The sequence below is a fragment of the Pithys albifrons genome, chromosome 8 (genome assembly GCF_047495875.1).
Source record: "Pithys albifrons albifrons isolate INPA30051 chromosome 8, PitAlb_v1, whole genome shotgun sequence".
NCBI classification, from domain to species: Eukaryota; Metazoa; Chordata; class Aves; order Passeriformes; family Thamnophilidae; genus Pithys; species Pithys albifrons.
Window position 1 is genome coordinate 18,919,644 of NC_092465.1, and position 14,460 is coordinate 18,934,103.

Sequence of the window (14,460 nt, forward strand, 5' to 3'; positions counted from 1 at the left end):
CATATCCTGGGCAATCTCATAAAATTCCTTTCTGTTTTTTTCTGACGAGAAAATATTGGTTGCTAGCAAGGATTTTGCAAGTCAAGCATCAGCCACCTGTACCATTTAGGACATTTGGAAGAAGTCTGGGATATCAGAATATTGAGGCTTTTGAGGCAGTGTGTTTGGATTTTTTGTTTTTACACAATAAGACTACCTCCTTCCTCCTTCTTTCTCCAGTAATATTTAAACAAGGAGGTAGCCTGTGAAGTCATTTAAACACCAAACTAGATTGTATTAATTTCACTTGTTTGGTTTTTTCTGGTATAGTCACAAATAACCACAGAGTTCAGGAAAGGTATGCACACTCATATAAAAGAGATAATGTATTCTCAGCAACATTTAAGTTTACATTTTAATTAACAGAACTGTCAAAATGCAGGAAGCAATGCTTTGCAGTGTAAGAAATTTTGACAGTTAAAAATTTTCAAATGTCTATATCCCATCTCATTAAGCAATACTTCATTTTACTTGGGTTTGTTTTTTTTTTTAATTTTGGTTTAGTGTTGAGGGTTTTTTTACAATTTCACTTGGGAAACAAAAACTGAAAAAGCATGCAAAGCTTCCTGATGGCTGATGTCTCTCCACCATACGACACAATCCCTACATCCTCTTCTTTTCTGATAGGTCCAAAGGTGACAGGTACTCATTCACCGAGCAGTTAGCTTCTCTACCAAGCACACATACATAACTACAAATAAAAATTACAGCGTAGCTTTTCCATGTCCAAGTAGAAAGGGATTACAGTAGACAATTCATTTGGCCAGGATGATTACAAAAAACAGGGATGCAGAGAATGTTCCTCTTTATTCCACACAAATACCCAAAGTAACACTACCTGAGAAGTAATCATACTGTTGAACTGAACCTGAAGAGGCTTTAATTAAAATTATACTCTTTTTGTTAAGTACAATTTGAAATTATGTTTGAGGTTTAAGAGTTAAAATTTATTAGACTGTAAAGAGTTTTACAAGGCATTCCTAATGTAATGAGCTTAGGCACCACATATGTTGCATCTTTGGTACACATTAGGAAAAGTTGCTTTTTTAATGAGCTTTAAAAACTGCATATGCATACCAGGGAAAAGGTCAGTGATGTGTGGATCAAGTCAGTAAATTAAGTATCACAGTATTATGTTATTATGCTTGCCTTCCACAGACAGACAATAACAAAAGCAGAGGCTGTAGTTACTGCACTGCTCCAATGCATCCATCTGCGTGGCCTTGGCAGTTTACACGTACTGCCACTGCTGGGCCCAGGTCCAACTTACTCCATCCACTGCCCAGGCCTGCTTTACCTTCTCTGCCCACCAACTCCTGCAGCAGAACAGCTGCTGTGTCTGACAGGCAGAGAATGCAAGCAAGCACAGGAAGGGGGCCTGGATTCAATGTGATGGCCCATCTTCAAACACCACCTTTTACTCCAGCCTTTACCTCACACAAAGATACCCAAAACAAGATCAAAGATACACTCAAAACAAGATCAAATCTCTTGGACAGGAAAGCATCAGGACAGGGATGCCCCTTTCAGTCCAGGTTCCATTCCACCAGAGTTTCAAGGATGCAGCAGTATCATCTCCCTTCCAAAACACAAATACCAAGAATATTTCTAATGCTATGGTCCCAAACTTGACTCTATCTACTGCCACAGTTCTTTTGAGCTGGAATATTAAACACTTGTAATCTGTAAAAACTGGTTGACTGGTAGCTATATTGACATTTTTATTTTGTGATAACTAATAAAATTAGCTATGAACTGACGGCAAATACACTTTCACAAGGTTTTCAGTAGAGGCTACTCTACTGGATTTACTTTCATTTGCAAGTATTGTAAATATTGTCAATTCGAAAATACATTACCTTTATTTTTTAAGGGCAACTGAAGTTGATTCCCTCCATAGCTGCACAACAATCCACAGTACTTAACAGGTCTCTCTCTCCCTCTCTCTGGGGCAGAGACTATAGGTATGCCCTAAAACATGCTATGTACTACATAATAATTTAAGCATGTTTATACATTTCACAGTCAAGTGACACTCCAGCTCTGTATGAAGATGTAGATTTCATCATTAGAGAAAAAAATCCCTTAAAATATTAGAACAATAATAGCACAACTCAATACAACTGAGCAGTTATAAGTGGTTTTAATGATTTTTCACTTTTTGGATATGATAATCCTCAAAGTAGCATTCAAAAATAGAGTGCAAAATATTTATTCATTTTATTTACAAATAAAATGTGCAGTTCAGCTTCTTAACTTCACCACAGTAAATATTATTCTTTTATGTGATGAACAGAAATTATGAGAAACATTCATAGACACAAAAAGTTAAGTTTAAACTTAAGAACAAAGATCTTCCTTCAGTTATACTTTTGTAGGAGATAGACAATATTTTTCCAAAACTGTTTTCAGTTGAAAAAAACCTCAAAGAAGTCCAAGACAACACTAAAGGATTACATAGGAAAGAATGTTTTTTTTTAAAACAATGAAGTTAATTTTGCTGTGACAATCACAAAGTTCTTATCTATAGAGAATATAAATTCTTTTTTGTAGCTTAAACATAGAATCTTTACAATGTAATGCTCCCCCCCCCCCTTTTTTTTGCTATACAAATTGCCTTTAGGGGAAAAAGTATTCTAGTATCTTCCTTTTTCTCTGATGAAACAACAGATGCTTTGGTTAAAGAGCAATTCGTGCGCAATAGTGTTTTAACTTGCAAGGCAAAACTCCTTTATTAAGTTGGTAAAATTCCACTAGCTGGATGAGATCCGTAAATCTGGTATGACCATCATCAAGGGTATAGAATAGCTTCCCATCATCTTCCAACTGTAAAAACAGAAAAACAAGATTCAATAAAATCCTCTTTTGCTATGGTATTTCTTCCTGATTGGAATACTTGTTTGAGAAGTGTTCTTATAGACCAATATATTCAATATACCTATGACTACTGAGAGAATTAAAAATACAGTGATCATTCACACCAACATCAAAAATAAACAGAAAAATAATGCATTCTTTAACTCAAGTACACACCTAAAAAGAAAGAGCAGTTTTTACAGGGTGACATGAAACAATCAAGTTTCAAGTTACTCACAGATTTCAACCTTTGTTCCATTCACATTCCATGATTTTCTATCACTTAATTTGTAAGGTGTGATGAGGCTACACACTAGTGCATTGGGATGTGCTGGATGGTATCAGCTACACAAGACACTGCCCATCACAAAAGTAACATCTTGATTTAGTGGTGTCATTTTTGCTGAAGGAGAAAACAATTGCTGCAGCTCCAAACGATGTATTAGCACAGATACAGGAGAGAAAGAGGAAGCTTCCAAATTACTGAATGTTGGCTCTTGCACAATTTGGATTACACTACTGACTAGATAATTTCTTGATTTATTTCCTCTACTGCTGATATATCTAATATCAGAAGCCTGATCAGTGGAAAAGTGAGTAATGAATATTCATGTAAATAGAGGGTAAAGAAAACTTTTTAAACTATTTTTTAAAAAGAAAAAGGAAAAAAGATACTTTACAAGATTGACAGAGTAGTGAACAGAATATCCTGAAGTAGGGCTAGCAGAGAGTAGCAGATGGTGTGCTAGGGAAAGATGCAACTACCCTACTTGAGTACAGGGGAAGGGAGAGGATATAATTAGCTCTGTTACCTGTAATTATGAGTTCTTATCTGAAGCAGCTATTGAACTGCTTATGACTCCTGGTTATTCTACCCATTTCTACCATGTCTGGAAGTAGTTTGTAATTCCTTTATTCCCACACTTTGGTCAAACCAGGACGAGCACTGCTACTTAAGGAATTACCAATGTGCACATGTGTAAATTCCTGTGCTCCAGCCAAGAACCTGAAAATGGATTATCATTCATTGGACTTTTCTTATGCAAGCAATTTTCCTACTAGCACACTGGAGACAAGGAAGAGTTAACAATTCAAAGGTCTGTTTTCCTCCTCCAAGTTAATTCCAAAGCTTGAAATGAATACCAGAAAGATTGCTAATTCCAGAGCTATTAGTATTTTGCAAAGCAAAAGCTCATATCAAAGTTATGTTGCCCAGGAATCTAACACCTTCTGCAAGGTAAGAAAGCTCTTATGAGAGAACATTTATTGGACAAAGACAGTCCCAGAACTCTGTATCAGTCCTTCTTTTTTCATATATGTAACACAAGAGCTACATCACTTGTATCAGCTCAGAGTATAAAGGCTGAAAAAAATCTTAAATTAACAAACTCTTTTGAACTTTTCACAAACAATTCCCTACCTGCAATACCTGTTGCACAGGTTACCAATGTTAACATGAGGTACCTGTTAACATGGGTGAAGCTTGAACTAGGCAGGCTGCATGCCCTGTCTAAAAGGAGACATTTTTAAAATGTAGTATAATCTGAAGCAACCTAAAATACAAGAGAAAAATAATTCATTTAGAGATTGAATTGTTTTTACCTGGTAAAAAGACCTGTTAAATGCCATTTATTTATTTACATTTAGTGGGAAAGTTTGTCTTTTCAATGACTGAAAACAGGCAAAGAGTTTAGAAGAGGAGTGGAATCTGTAATTCAAAGAGGTAGCCCCGATCTTCAACTAATAAACTATGAGTTTATTGCAGTAATACAAAATTACTTGTTTCTTAGAAAATAATCACTTCATTTAGATCAACACCAACTGGAACCAAAACCTTTCCTCCCCTCAAGGAATAATATTCTGAACTTCTTAAAGAGTACTGTCCTAGCAAAAACAGAGCATGTGTAAGTTAGGGTATGGAGAATGGCACGAGGCTACTGACTGCAAGTGAAAATTAAGTGACAGAAAGGAATTGAAATATACCTACGTTTGGGGGACAAACAGCTTCCATACTCACACACTCTCTCTGGATTAAGCTGCTCTCATTGCACATTTATTTTTTCTGGTTACTAACATAGGAGAAATTGCTCTATTTAAAATGCAATTCAAAAGAATTTCCTTCAAATGAAGGAAGTGGTATAGGTCTTCTCAACCAACAGTATGGAAAATGTGACTCAAGTATGTACACAACTGTATCAAAACAAATAATTCCTGCTTCCTCTAAAGATCCCACAACAGGGGAGCAAGGTTTTAGCATAATTTTTTGAAGGTAACAAGAGAAACATTCATTTAGGAGAAAACTGAAGATAATTGCAGCTTCCTGCTACATTTGCTCTTAGGGATGAGAGGGTCTGTTTCCTGATAGGGAAAGAAAAAGCGGTCTCAAATTTGAAAGATAAATGACATCCCAATGAAGCAGAATCATACACTATTTTTATGGAGTTCAGGAGGTTTTCTAAAGCACACAACAGTTATCCTAAAGTAAATACTAGAAGCGACTACAGTCAATAGAAGAATAGAGATCTTTCATCTGGGATTCTTATCACAGATCATATGTGGATGCTCATGTGGGATCCAGGGTATAACTATCGGTTTTGAATGAAGGACTCCTCCATTGTCCTTACCTAAACACGACAAAATCCTGGACAATTCTTTTAACTAACACTGATTTGCTGCTTTCCTCCTTCCAAATAATGCTTCAGTTTTTTATTCTACAGGAACTTTTTTTAAGGGAGGATATCAGCTACAAGCCTTAAATAAGGCGTACAGAGATCTGGTCAATCATCATAGAGGATCAACAGATCAGAAACAAAAAATATGTGCCACTACACTAATTTCTACTGAGAAACAGCAGAATATCATAGAAACTTCAACAGGTAGAAACATGGAGGCCAGAGTATTGTGTGGTCTGGAAGAAAGGTTCTGGAGAATAGACATGAAAAAGCTATGAGTCTGCTCAGTTATGTCAAGCAGCTATGGCCAAAACATAATGCTCAAGTGTTTCTCATCTCAACAGAAGCAGCATGTAAAGAAACCTGCAGAAACCACCATGTGAGAGAGTGGAAATAATGGGGAAGGCTGGCAATTCTGGCAGGAGAAGTGCATAGTATGTTCAATGAAAACTGATAAATATGATTTCAGTTTAGGAAATTTTACCTTACCTATAAAGATGAACTAAATAAAGGATATCAATTGTTTTAAAAAAATTGTCCCCCTGAAGAAGACCTGGTCATGAATATACCATAATAACAAGAAACAAGAACAGAGGTCAACAAAATATGTTTGACTACAAATATTGAAACTATCCTGAACAGATGAGTCAGTGAGATACAGATACACGTCGCAGGCAGTCCAAAACAGATGACTAAAAAATTGTGCAAATACTGAAAAATGAAAAGGCAACATGACCTCTATTAATACATGATATTCATGCCACCAGGATTGCTTCTATTCTTGTTGAAATATATTCCTCTATTTTTTTCAAGAAACTTTTTTGGATGTCAAGATACTAATCAAGCTTTAGAACAAACCAAAACCAAAGCTCAAAAATGTTCCAGTCTACTAAAGAATACTAATTATCTTTAGCGATACAGGTATGATGTTTACACTTTCCATATACCAGGAAAAAAATGCATCAACATTCTATCACAGTTATTCAACTGTTTGGTTTTTCAACCACATATATAAACTGAAAAAATTTACTTACTGGTATAATCTGAAAATGTTTTATTTTTAATCCATGGCTCAATGACAATACAAATGTTTTGGGGTTACTTTGGCTATCACGTACCAGGAATACCCTAAAAGAGATTGAAAATTTTCACAATAAGATCACTTGAAATCCTTTTGTAAACATCCAGTTAATACTGCTCAAAATTCATTACAGTAAGTATTGGTGAAAAGCAAAAATAATATCAATTATGTAAGTTAGCTTTTAATCAGTATTTCTTTGCAAATGTGTCACTGGGAATACTTTCTCTTAAATTCTTCTTCACCTTGTCTATTATGTGAAAAACATGCATTCTCAGAATAAATGACACTGTAGGCGTTAGTTTTTACACTGCATAGAATTACAATGCATGTCTTCAGACAGAAAAGCACCCTCAAAGTTTGTGCTTTGAACAAAATTTTTCGTTGGACTCTGACAGTTATGTAAATTACAAGCATTGTAGGAAAAATTCAAAAGGTAGTTAAACAAGAATTTTACAGAAAAGATAATGAGAGACATACCAGAATGTTTTTCTCATCTGGCCAATACTCATAAATGCACACTCACTTCTGCACAGCAGCAGAATTCCCACAGACACATAGCTACACCCTTCTTGCTTTATGGAATCATTATTAAAATCATGACACTCTCAATGGCCAACAGTGCCCCTGCAACTAATTCACTGGTAACTTATTCCAACCAGGACATGGGCAAACACAATTTTGTCATAATCGTGGTATAACAATCTGGTACAGGCAACAGATGATCACCAGTATGAGACAGCTTTCACTGAATCACTGGGTTTGGAATATCAGCAGAGAACACTGGTGGACAGAGGGAAATACCTGATACACAGCTTTGTAGTGGAGAGAGTGTGAACTGCTTGTACTGGGCAGGTCTGGAACAGATGTAGCTAACCAGTATACCAAAGAGGGGAAATGGAGGGGCAGCCATTGGCAAGCATGCTCGTCTTTCACGACACAAAAGAAATGGGCAAGATGGACTTGCAGGTATAATCAAACGAGCATTAGGGACCACTTTTGCCCCACCCCACACCAGAAATGAGAGCCCAGCTACGACATATTGAAATAAAGAATTTCAGGAAAAGAAAACAAGCAAAGGTTTACAAGGGATTTTCACTGACTACCAGCATGGTTCCAAAGTACTAATGTAATTCTAAAAGTTTGTAAGAGTTCTATTTTTATAAAGTAAGAAAATACCTGAAATCAGGAAATTTGATGTCCATAATCATTAAAATTTCTGCCAAAATCCTTATCCAGTCTAATTTGGAGCTGTGACAGTAATTCAGTTTTTACGGAGGGATAACTGCCAACTCAGCACGCACAAGTCAGCCTCCGCAGCTCTGTGAACCGGCTCGCTCTCACCACCTAGTGGCCTCTCACCCTCTCCGGGACAAGAAGGAAATTGTTCCGAACAGTTACAATACATCCTTTGCATTAACCTAAATGTTGGTTAATTAATGACTGGCACTTTATTTTATTCAGAAGAATGAAACTTTTTAAGAATGTGACACTTTGCAGATATCCAAAATCGGGTGTCCACAACCCAGATACTGGGATCCACATTAAATGATACACAAAGTAATCACATTGATTAGGAATTATGTTCCCATTCATCAGTTATTTTAAAGTACATTTTCCTACTTTTTCCCTTGGCAACAGAGAGAAGCAATATTTCTTCTCCTTCAGATAAAAAAATCTTTTCACTCTTTTCTAACCTTATCACAATAGACCTACTTCAGTTGTCAAAGAACCTTTAAAAACTTTATTATGAACAAAGGGTTGTAGTTTACAGAATCTTAGAAATGTTGGTAGGAAGGAGCTTTTTAGACATGCTGGATGATTCCAGTCAACTGCTCTCTCAAACTTCTCTGAATGACCAGCTGCATTTTCTCAAGGGCCTTTTAGTAAAGATGCTGATCGCTTTGCAATCCTGTCAGCCATTTGTCACTGAAAAGTCTTCAAATGTCCTTTAGAGGGTAAAGTATAAAATCTACAATATTGCTACATAAACTTCTCTAAGAATCTTGGTTTTATACTGGAACAGTAGATCCAAAAACTTTATTCCTTCATTGCATGCCTTAAGACTGTTGCTGTCCTTAATTCTGTTATTGAGTTATCCAAATACAGAGACTACTGTAGATCCTTTAACTAATACTTAACGTCTATAAACCATCTTGAACAACATATACACCATTGCAGAGGCCCTACTACCTCTGTCATATATGTACAAGAACTCCTTGCTTGGGAACACCTTAAACAGGGATTATTCTCTCCATCCCCACTCCTGTGACCTGAAGTCTTACTATTCCCATTAAAAATGTCTCTTCTGGTGACAATTCATTCTCTCGGCCCATCAAAAAACACAGCATTACTCACATGATGTCATGTATTCACTACTTTCTTGTAACTCCTGCATATTTATCTGACAGCATATGAGAGCTCATACTACCCATGTTCTCATCAATTCTATACAGTCCACTCAAGAGTATCATCCTCCCCAAACCCGCAGTGCATTACTATGAATAGGCCCAAAAATACAGCATAATCAACAGTGTACTAAACTAATGCTAGCAAGGTATTCAATTTCTCATTTCAAACACCATCACTCTTTACTCGCCAGATGTGCCGGGTTTCACTGATTGTGCCAGAAACACACAGAGATTCATCAGACCTACAGGGACATCCTGCTCAGAAATGCATGTTGGATGCATCCCCATATCCTGTGCCTCTCATATAACCAATGCAAAAATAAATGCAGAGTACAGAATCAGTTTTAGGATGATCAGCCAGGCTTAAAAACAGGGTCTTTAAAAATAAAAAGTAATTAAAAATGCAAGAGTGGAAGACCAGTTAACAATCCTTGCACTGAGTATGACTGGGTTTGTGCCCCTTGTGTTCCATTCACAATTTTTTTTTCCTGGAGCCCTTTCTGTAGATGTAGAAAACAGTACAATGACATACTTAATCTAAAACTGAAAGAATTTAACCAGCAATCTGATGTTCCAGGTACCTAACTGGAAACAGACTCAGAGAAACTGAAAGTTTTATGGAATTACTCACTGAGTGAAGGAGGTCCAAGTTTACATTTAATACAAGACTAGAAATAAAAATATAGGAATGAAAACAAGGAGGATTTGAACACAAAATACCTAGTCATTTTTTAAACTAATATTTAAATGAGAGAAAAATAAAAGCCCTGACACTAATGTTTATTGTTTACTATTAAAGGATGATAATATTTTTAGTCATTTCATGAGCAAAACCACACTTTTTTCAATGTCTGTCCCAGCACAGATCATCTCAGAATAATGTTTTCAGGCTTTGTTTCATCACTAAGATACAAAAGACACTGATACTAAAGTTGACAGTTCCCAGAAAATATTGTGGAAATACAGAGCTCAAGTGCTTGGCTCTGAGCAGACAGAAGTAATTGGCCAGTCACAGAATCAGTCTTAAATCACCACTTTATTGCTTCCAAATGATATAAAATAGAAATCAACAGATCCCCAGACAGCCTTATACAAAATAATTTTTATTCTTATTAGGTAAGTGCAAACTCTCCCTTATTCCACCTCCTCTCCAATAAAAAGCACGTGAAAATAGGAGTTGTTGACTAGGAACATGTCTCAAAAAAGCTGTGTAAAGAATTAACTTACCCATCTACAAGTCCATGCTGCAAAATAAGTCTCTGAGCCTCTTCTCTAGAGATTTTATGATGAAACCATGACTGAGATCTGTGTATAGCTGTAGAAATAAAGATCTGTGAAAAACACTTGCCCTTTATTGAAAGAATCAGTTATTGCATTTCTCTGGCAATAAATTAACTCACACATACCCATGTTAGACATGGCAATAGGACTACCATGTGAGTTGAGTCGGAGACACCCTCTCCTCTGTATGAGAGAGAAGTAAAAACATGATTCCAAAGCTTTTTTGTTAAAAAAGTAAACCAGAAAATACTATTCTGATAGACCAAAGGTGTTCATACCCGCCATGCTAATCCTTCTTCAACTGCAACTGAAAGGGCTTCTGTTGGATTTTCTATAATTCTGCTTCTGTCCCCTGAGAAATCCATTGCTACTAAAGAATTTTCTGAAATGCTTCTCTGCAACAAAGAAAAATAAATTAGTTTGCTCATTTTTTACAAGATCTATCATTTAAAAGTGAGCTTCTGAGAGAACACTATGTTTTGTAGATGATGTTTCAAGTATCATCAGTGTTTCCTTTCAGAGCCAGACTCATTTTACCCTAGGGAGCATTTTAATTCCAGCATGCTGCTGCAAAGCTCAATTTCACAGTCTGGCAAGACAAACCACCTTTTTTGCATTACTGCAATGGATGATAAATACATTGCTTTACCACAAACTCTACCTATATTTTTAACTATAACTAGCCCTTTGCATATCAAAACAAGTCTGGAAACTGTTACTAAGATGTCCAAGTAAAAGAAAAATAAAATTCTTATATATAATGAATAAAAAGATATTCAAAATATTTCATTATAAATATGTTGTAAATTTATGTATTTGTTACATAAACCTTCACCCAGATTTTAACAGATTTAAGCACTGAAAAAAGCAACTTCTATGGAGTATAACTTCTATTTTAACACATCCCTTCTAACTCTTACCACAGACTAAATAACTGCAGTATCTGTTAAGAAAAACTTGTGTTTTTACTCTCAGTGAAGATCAAAACACTGAAATTTGACAAAACAGTTCTAAAAATCACCAAAATGTTTCTCAGAAACCAAGACTCACAAAATCAATTTTTATATGGATTGTAACAGCTCAAATGTTGGCAGGCACTGGAATATCTAATAAGTAGAACAGTCTGGCACTCTATAAGTGAAACCAACACCTGTAGACAAGAAGTCCAGATTACAGGTTAGCAGAAGTTCCCAGTCCCAAACCAAAGCAGGTCTGTTTTGTTCTTGCTTGGTTACAAGCATGAATATAACTAAAAATGAAAGAGAGTAATTCTGTAGTTCACTGTAATTTCTGACACTGTAGGCTAAGGTCTGTCTGAGTAACTGTAACCTGTAAAGAACTTTGCAAAAGTAAAAAAACAAAGGCAAAATAAGAGAAAATGTTTGCCTCTAGCAAAGAGGGACCTCTTTGTAGCTGACATGGTTGAGAGCTATTGAGGAACATGAAACATGGAAGTAGCTCCGTTCTGAAGTACGTTCATTGGCGTGTGCACTTAATCCCCAAGTTTATTCAATTTCCAGTTTCATTTGTGAATTATACACAAGTAGAAAAACAGTGCTATTGTTACCAGTGGTTATAGATTCTGCCCGTGTCAGAAGCTATGGGAGATAAATGCACAGAGCAGTGTAAAAGGAGAGAATCAGTAGTGGCTTCCAGGACCATGGGAAGAGCAGCAGCTGCCTATTGCAACAACTTCACGGAACAGAAAGTAAAGACATGGTCAGCCTATAAGCAGAGTTTTGAAGCCATGCTTATTAGCAATATCACTGAAAACTATTTTTGTGAATGCCTGTAATAGCAAGTGAGGGGTTTAGGCACTTTACCAGCAAGAACTATAATAAGAATTAAAAAAAAAATCCACCATAAAATCACTGTCAAGGTCCTGGCAACAAGTAATTTTTATCCAGTTTAGCCAACCAAAACCACAAAAGGGGTATAAATCAGCCATGAAAAAGTTTGAAATCAAATGACTGATAAAGAACTGAGATAACACAAGATACTAAAAGACAATCCCAACTATCTGACAGAGGAAATGGACACAGTATAGGCTGGTTTTAATACAAAATCTAATTCTTCCAAATTATGGTCTTTCTCTGAAGTCCAATCAGTCTTAGACACTCTGAAATTCATCTCAAGTACTTAATATTTTATATTTTGAAAAAAATAAATTAAAAAGGAAGTATACTGAAAAGAATTATTTTACAACTTGCTTATTCATCATTTACAGTAAGTGTGATCTTAAACATTTTATTCTCTTTTAATGCATTTATAGTTCTGCTGCTTTGTTTTCAAAATCTTATTTCCATTCTTTTTGACAGCTAGAGATTTGACAAAGGGAAAGCACCTTTTAACTGTTCTGAACTCCCTGATTTTTATTAAGTAAGTAAATTAATTAATTAGCTCTCTAGACAACCCTGACAGCCCTAAACATTTCAGCAAGCATTCACACATGCAAGGTTTTGAAGGACCAGGTCAGTAGTATAAGTGACACAAGATGCTCAAAAAGAGCATGATGACAGAAACATGTATTTACTCATGGAGCTACTGTGGGACATACCATGGGTGTTATATTCAAAGGGCTGCAGCCACTTCTACCTTGGTATGGTTGCATGTAATTCTGATACAGCTGCATCCCATACTAAAACCAGAAAATAAGATAGTTAGCATTTTAAAACATAAAGTCAACTAAGATTTTTTTTTCAGATGTAAAAAATATTATATGCTTTTCTTTACAATTTAAAAACCAGGGACAGATGCTATTAGGATAAGGAAACACGTCATCATTGCTGCTGCTGCCTATACAAATGTACACTCTGCATTAAATACTACCCATTTAATACACCAACAGACCTATTCCTATTTTGTCACAAACAGACACATTTTAAAAACATTAAAGTTCCCTTCTTGTTGCTTTGCTTAACATTAGTCAACAATCTCACTGAATCCAACATAGCTACATAGAAGCCTATACTTAATGTTAAATAATGGCAGGACTGAGGCATGACTCCATCCTCTACAGTTTGGTCGCTCTCTTTATTGAGACGAACAAAAATAACCTTTCAGAGTACAAAATTGATAATGTTATAGCATGGGAACACTAAAATTATGTTACTTCTCTACTGTACAGCATCAAAAGAACACATAGTGGACTCCAGCAAAAAGTTAACTCTACACAGAAAAATTACCTTAAGCAACCTAATTGCTGTCATCCAACAGGTCCTACTTTGTTCATCATCTGCACAGAGCTGTTTCAGGTCTCTGGTTCCTCCTGATTTGTTAGGCTAGAAGGCCACAGCACATTTTTTTAGCATTAATGCATATCTTGAAGATAATACCTGTTGAAATAAAAGCCACTAATTCTCCTATTTTATAATAGACATCTGAATATTGTTTTCAAAAACCTTAGATAAACTCAAGCTTACCTAAAAACTGTGGCTTGCTTTAATATGTATCAGAATAATAAGCTTGTACCTTAAAGCAGAATCCATAGTTTGTTGGTGCTCCAGAAAGCTTTTTGCCTGTTAAAGACATGTACATATCACTATTGCTGAATTCACAGAAAAACTGCAGATGCCTTGGCTCCTAAAAAGAAAAGCAATGTAATGCAGTTAGACTACTTTTAGCCAGCCTCTCCAGACAAGAAACTCGGAAGAATCAGCCTGTTCCAAAACACAATCTTACATACTGCGCTTTTAGCGGTGACATTATGAAATGTAGAAAGAGGAAACTAAATATTAATTTTATAATGCAGAGAAAAAAATCAAAATACAAATGATATAATTAGTGAGAAAACTTCCACTAAATTCATGCTATAATAATACTAGAGCAGGAGTCAAGTTTGGGCTACAGTACACATTTCAAAAATCAAAATAAAATATACTTTCATAATCTAAAAAACACCATATTGTAATAACTATTGCCCAGTACTATTTCTAGCCATTATCTCCACCAGCTAAGGTTAATTATGTTAAGGAAGCAAACAAAAGAAATTTGTTGAAGGATACAAAAACAGCTCAATGAATACTCTGGCAGTTAATTACAGAACATTTAGAACAAGAAAAAACATTGTTTTGAGCAGTTTAGGTAAAAGGTGTCTCAACTTCAATGTTTAATATGATAAGGT

General features: G+C 35.7%; 1 protein-coding gene across 7 annotated transcripts in view; it reads right to left on the minus strand.

The window, feature by feature from the left end:
- Window positions 1-2,166: 2,166 nt before the first annotated feature.
- The window catches only part of GRB14 (growth factor receptor bound protein 14), a 61,791-nt gene continuing 49,497 nt past the window's right edge, over window positions 2,167-14,460 (minus strand). The window contains exons 7-15 of one of the 7 annotated variants that reach the window (XR_011698365.1): window positions 13,809-13,919; window positions 13,523-13,618; window positions 12,895-12,975; window positions 10,616-10,732; window positions 10,463-10,520; window positions 10,284-10,371; window positions 6,602-6,695; window positions 4,316-4,448; window positions 2,782-2,865 (exon numbers count right to left, since the gene is read on the minus strand). Coding sequence is in view for 4 of the 7 variants with exons in the window: in XM_071561687.1 (XP_071417788.1) it covers window positions 2,719-2,865; window positions 6,602-6,695; window positions 10,284-10,371; window positions 10,463-10,520; window positions 10,616-10,732; window positions 12,895-12,975; window positions 13,523-13,618; window positions 13,809-13,919 (792 nt within the window). In the remaining 3 variants the exon portion in view is untranslated. Of the gene's footprint in view, window positions 2,866-4,315; window positions 4,449-6,601; window positions 6,696-7,824; window positions 8,011-10,283; window positions 10,372-10,462; window positions 10,521-10,615; window positions 10,733-12,894; window positions 12,976-13,522; window positions 13,619-13,808; window positions 13,920-14,460 lie in introns of those variants that run through there. The other 6 variants (XM_071561687.1, XR_011698366.1, XM_071561688.1 and 3 more) reach the window with 6 other exon arrangements.